We start from the raw sequence: 4,198 nt of genomic DNA on the forward strand, positions 1-4,198 counted from the left end.
AGATTCTCTTCTTCTCTGCCCCACACGCACTATCGCGCTCTTCATCGTCAGTTTCGTGTCGGTGTTGTTCCTTTCTTTTTGGAGGCATTTTGCAAAAGGACACCAACAGGCAACACGTGTAACCAAAGTCCCGGAAGAAGACACCGTTCTAACCGGAAATTGACGAAAGACGTCTTAATACTGAGAAAACTATCGCAACTTTTTACCGAAAACATCACAAATATTTTTTTCTCAAAATCGCGCCAAATTGCGGAAGACTTCAAGCAGTGCGCGGACAAGCGGAAAGACGATCTTAAATCCGTAAAACTTCCGCCCATTCCGTAAGAGTAAACAGGTCTGTGAATGGTATTCAAGTTTAGGTAACGTTTTAGCCGCATCTTTTTATAAGCCGCAATGCGATTTTTTTTTTTTTTAAAGTCGCAGCTTGTAGTCCGTCAAATACGGTACTACTCCATATACTTCACACACAAATACAGAAAAAAAAGAACATAATCTAACCTTCTCAGTATAATACTTAAGTTCTTGATGTCAGTGTATGTGTTAGGAATTGGGTTCAAAATAACTCCTGCTTACTGAGTGATTGTCTCCCTTCCCTTGCCTGAAGCGGCTTTTCAAAAAACAAAATAAAGACAAATATATAAATACAAAAAAAACATTGAAACAATACACTCTCCTTCATGCAAGCTGGACATGATAACTCCACCGTACCTTGAACTGTGGAACGGGGAGATCAGCTGCCTGCCGTCGGCACCAGATTCGTTGATAACGAGGTCGAGGGTCACGGGCGTCAATCACGTGCCCGTCCTAATCAAGCAAAGAGTACAGGTGAACAATTTTAAACACAAATTTCAAGGACCTGCCCAGCCCTGGGCTTTACTGTTACCCACAAAGCGATATGAACTATCAAAATACCCGACTCCTTTCAATCCTCACCCCTAACATGAACTCGGATGTACACTTATCAGGCATGGGAATTGAAAAAAGTAAAAAAAGGCTGAACATTTGTAAGTAATAGCAAAGTCGACGGCGCGAAGCGCCTAGCCCTGCTAGGGGGGTTTGGGGGCATTTGGGGCGGAATTTTTTTTTCTCCAAAGAACCCAACTGGTGTACTTTGGTGTCATCTTAGCTCCAAGTTTGCCTTTATATTCATTTTTAAGAACCATTTTTGCCTCCCCAATTTATTTTTTCGGCTGACACTTTTGCTTTTTCGGCGGAACAAAAAAAAATTTGCCTTTCGGCGGACAATTCAAATGCCTGACTTATGTTTCTACCTTCACCTAAACTAATTACACAAACAAAAAATGGCATTACAATTTACACCTGTTCAAAGCCTCTTCCAAAAATAGCCCTTTCGTGCACAGATAAGGTTTTTTAAAAAAAGCACGCCAAACTCTGAGTCTAAAGCAATTCAAATATATGCACTATGCTTCCCAGTTGTTTGTAGCCACCTATGAAGCATGAAAAAGTTGACATGTGAAGTGAAATCCTGATGTTTTTTCTCAGATACTATATTTCACTTGAACGCTCAGTTTCTACTGTAGTTACGAGAAATAATCTGGCATGATTTTTTTTCCTCCAAATTAGGCACACCTAGATTGTCAGATATGCTTTTAATATAACAAGTCTTCTATTTTATCTTTATTTTCTACATTATCAAATATTCTCTGATCAGTAGGAAACTGAGTCTACAATAAAAAAAATTAAGTTAATTCTCAGTAAATGTTTTTAACTTGTGTCTTGTTTTTTCTCTTGTCATACTTAAAAACCTTTTGTTTATATTCGGCTTTCTCGACTACCAGCATATATACCCTACTCCTGAAAAAATATCCTATCATTTAATTTTCTACATAAATTAAAGAAGTGGTCTCCTGTCCTTACCATCATTTTCAATTATTTGTATAATTAATTATAGGTCACTTCTCATTCACCAGCTGTTGTTGTTTTTGCTTTAAAATAAAACATGTCTTGCGTATTGTACAGTAAAACCTGAGTCTAGCGGACCCTTGTTGTAACGGCCACCTGCTACATACGGACAGTTTATCATGGCACGAACACGATTTCAACAATAACTAACCTTTAACGGGCGGACACCTGCCACTTACGGACGCGGACACGATTTTTCGGACCGTAGGAAGTGTAAACACTGTCACAAACGGACACAACGTACATAAAAACGCAACTTCGAAAACTCGACTGTTATGCAAGTCAGTGCTCGGCAGCCGTAGCCCAAATGATTGTTGATTGGTTGTCCTGTCCCTTTTCTGACTAATCAGTGGCTTGTTTAGATGGAGATCCACTTTTGCTCACTCACTTTCGCTTTTCCGCATTATGGATACAGTCACAACCAAAAGAAACAGTAGACTACTGTGTTTGAAAATGGAATCTCCAGCAGGAAAAAGAAAAGCGTTGACTTTAGAGCAGCGTGTCGCTGCCTTGAAAAAACTAGATAGCGGCCAATCATGCCGAGATGTGGCGAAGGAGATGGGATGTGGTAAAACACAGATCGCGAGGATCAAATCGGAAAAAGAAGACGTGATGATCTCTCTCTCTTTGTAAGCAATGGTTCGAAGGAAACAATAGTTAACACAGCTAAATTTTTGTTCCATGCATTTATGCTGAGACTAGAAAAACTGAATGAAACAAGAGCTGACCCAATTTGGTCGAGACACACTGCGGAATTTCCCGTTGAATGACTGATGAAGAGTCAGCTATTTTTAGCTTTGTGACGTCCGACTTGCGTAAGTTTGAATGCACAGTGTGTGTAGGGAACGGGATAGGTGTGTGTGGGGGAGGGGGATGTTGTTGTTGTTGTTGTTTGCTACATGTATCATTTGTTTACTCACATTTTCAGTGAGTCTCATGTTCAATCCAATAAATACATACCGTACTACAGGACTGACAAAAAGTGTCTTGTTCATTTTACGTGCTCTTTGTAAAATATTGCCCCGGCCCCTCCACCTGTGAAGAAGGGACACCTGTCTAATAGGGACACTATTACCATTCCCCAAGGGTGTCCGTTAGAGACAGGTTTTACTGTACTACAAATTTATTTAAACAAAATCATGATGAAAATTATATTTAATAAAAATGCAAACTTCATCAAAACATCTTGTTTACAAAAGAAAATCTTATCAGGGGAAATGACTCCCATTGATCAGGGGGATGACCTCCCTTGATTTATTCCTCTTCACTTGATTAAACTTGAAGCTGGCATTGTTCTGACGCAAGAGTTGATACTTGGACCAAATGTTGGAAAGTTTCAATATTTGCACACCAAATAGTCTGCATCAGATAAAAACTTTTTCAAAAAACAATGTTGCCTTGTTTACAAATCAGTTCACATGCTTACTGAAGAGAGCACAGGTAACTCAGCTAACTGAATGAAACATTGTTTGTTTTCTTTTCACTTCTTCAGTTAAACTGAACCATGTCTTGCAGATAAGTCAGTTCCCCTCTGTACCATTCTTACCGGGTTGATTCCATCAAAGCGATAGACTTTGGCATTTCCTTTGTAGCTGTGTATTGTAGGGTCCACTATTAACTTGTAGTTGCGCCGTTTCTTGTCTGAGGGTTGCTGATGCATATCAGGTGGCGGCGGCCTGTGGACTCCATTGACATCTGAAACAGTCAAATGTACAGTTAATCATCCGAGGTTAGGAAAATATCAACAAAATTGACAGAAAACAAGAAAACAATTGTTGCAATTTCCATATCAAAACAAATCACTATAAGAGTCTCACTGGAGTGGTGGTGTCGTCTGTCGTATTCCATGGCTATGCAGTTCTTTGGGGCCGACTTGGCGGCCAGAACGCATAGCCTAGGTCCTTAGATTGAAGGTGACGGCGATCCGTAGCAGGTAAGGTGTCAAGAACAGGTATGATGAAGATAAATCAGACAGCGCTTTTCGTGTCCAGTATCTCCAACAAATTCCCATCAATCCCACAATGCCCTCGCATGTCAAGCGAAGCTGTCCACCATTTTGCACAAAATACTTAGAGACATGTTTTCTTTGTCTGATAACAAGGATCACCGTGTAATAACTTCTGCTGACATAATGGTAATAATTTGCCTAAGATCAGAAGAACTGCTGCCCTGTTTATTTTCATGGCGTATTTACGAAACTACTAAAGACTCTAGTTCGCTGATCAAACATTGAATTTCATTGGATTAAGGTCTATTCACAATAACGAATCAACGT

General features: G+C 39.8%; 1 protein-coding gene across 1 annotated transcript in view; it reads right to left on the reverse strand.

Annotated features, from left to right (window-relative positions):
- LOC138976640 (histone-lysine N-methyltransferase SETD1B-A-like) overlaps nucleotides 1-3,929 on the reverse strand; it is a 32,533-nt gene extending 28,604 nt beyond the window's left edge. The window contains exons 1-3 of the mRNA XM_070349509.1: nucleotides 3,741-3,929; nucleotides 3,470-3,618; nucleotides 709-804 (exon numbers count right to left, since the gene is read on the reverse strand). Of these exons, the coding sequence (XP_070205610.1) occupies nucleotides 709-804; nucleotides 3,470-3,618; nucleotides 3,741-3,771 (276 nt within the window). The 5' untranslated portion in view covers nucleotides 3,772-3,929. The remainder of the gene's footprint in view (nucleotides 1-708; nucleotides 805-3,469; nucleotides 3,619-3,740) is intronic.
- Nucleotides 3,930-4,198: the final 269 nt, after the last annotated feature.

The sequence above is a fragment of the Littorina saxatilis genome, linkage group LG9 (genome assembly GCF_037325665.1).
Source record: "Littorina saxatilis isolate snail1 linkage group LG9, US_GU_Lsax_2.0, whole genome shotgun sequence".
NCBI classification, from domain to species: domain Eukaryota; kingdom Metazoa; phylum Mollusca; class Gastropoda; order Littorinimorpha; family Littorinidae; genus Littorina; species Littorina saxatilis.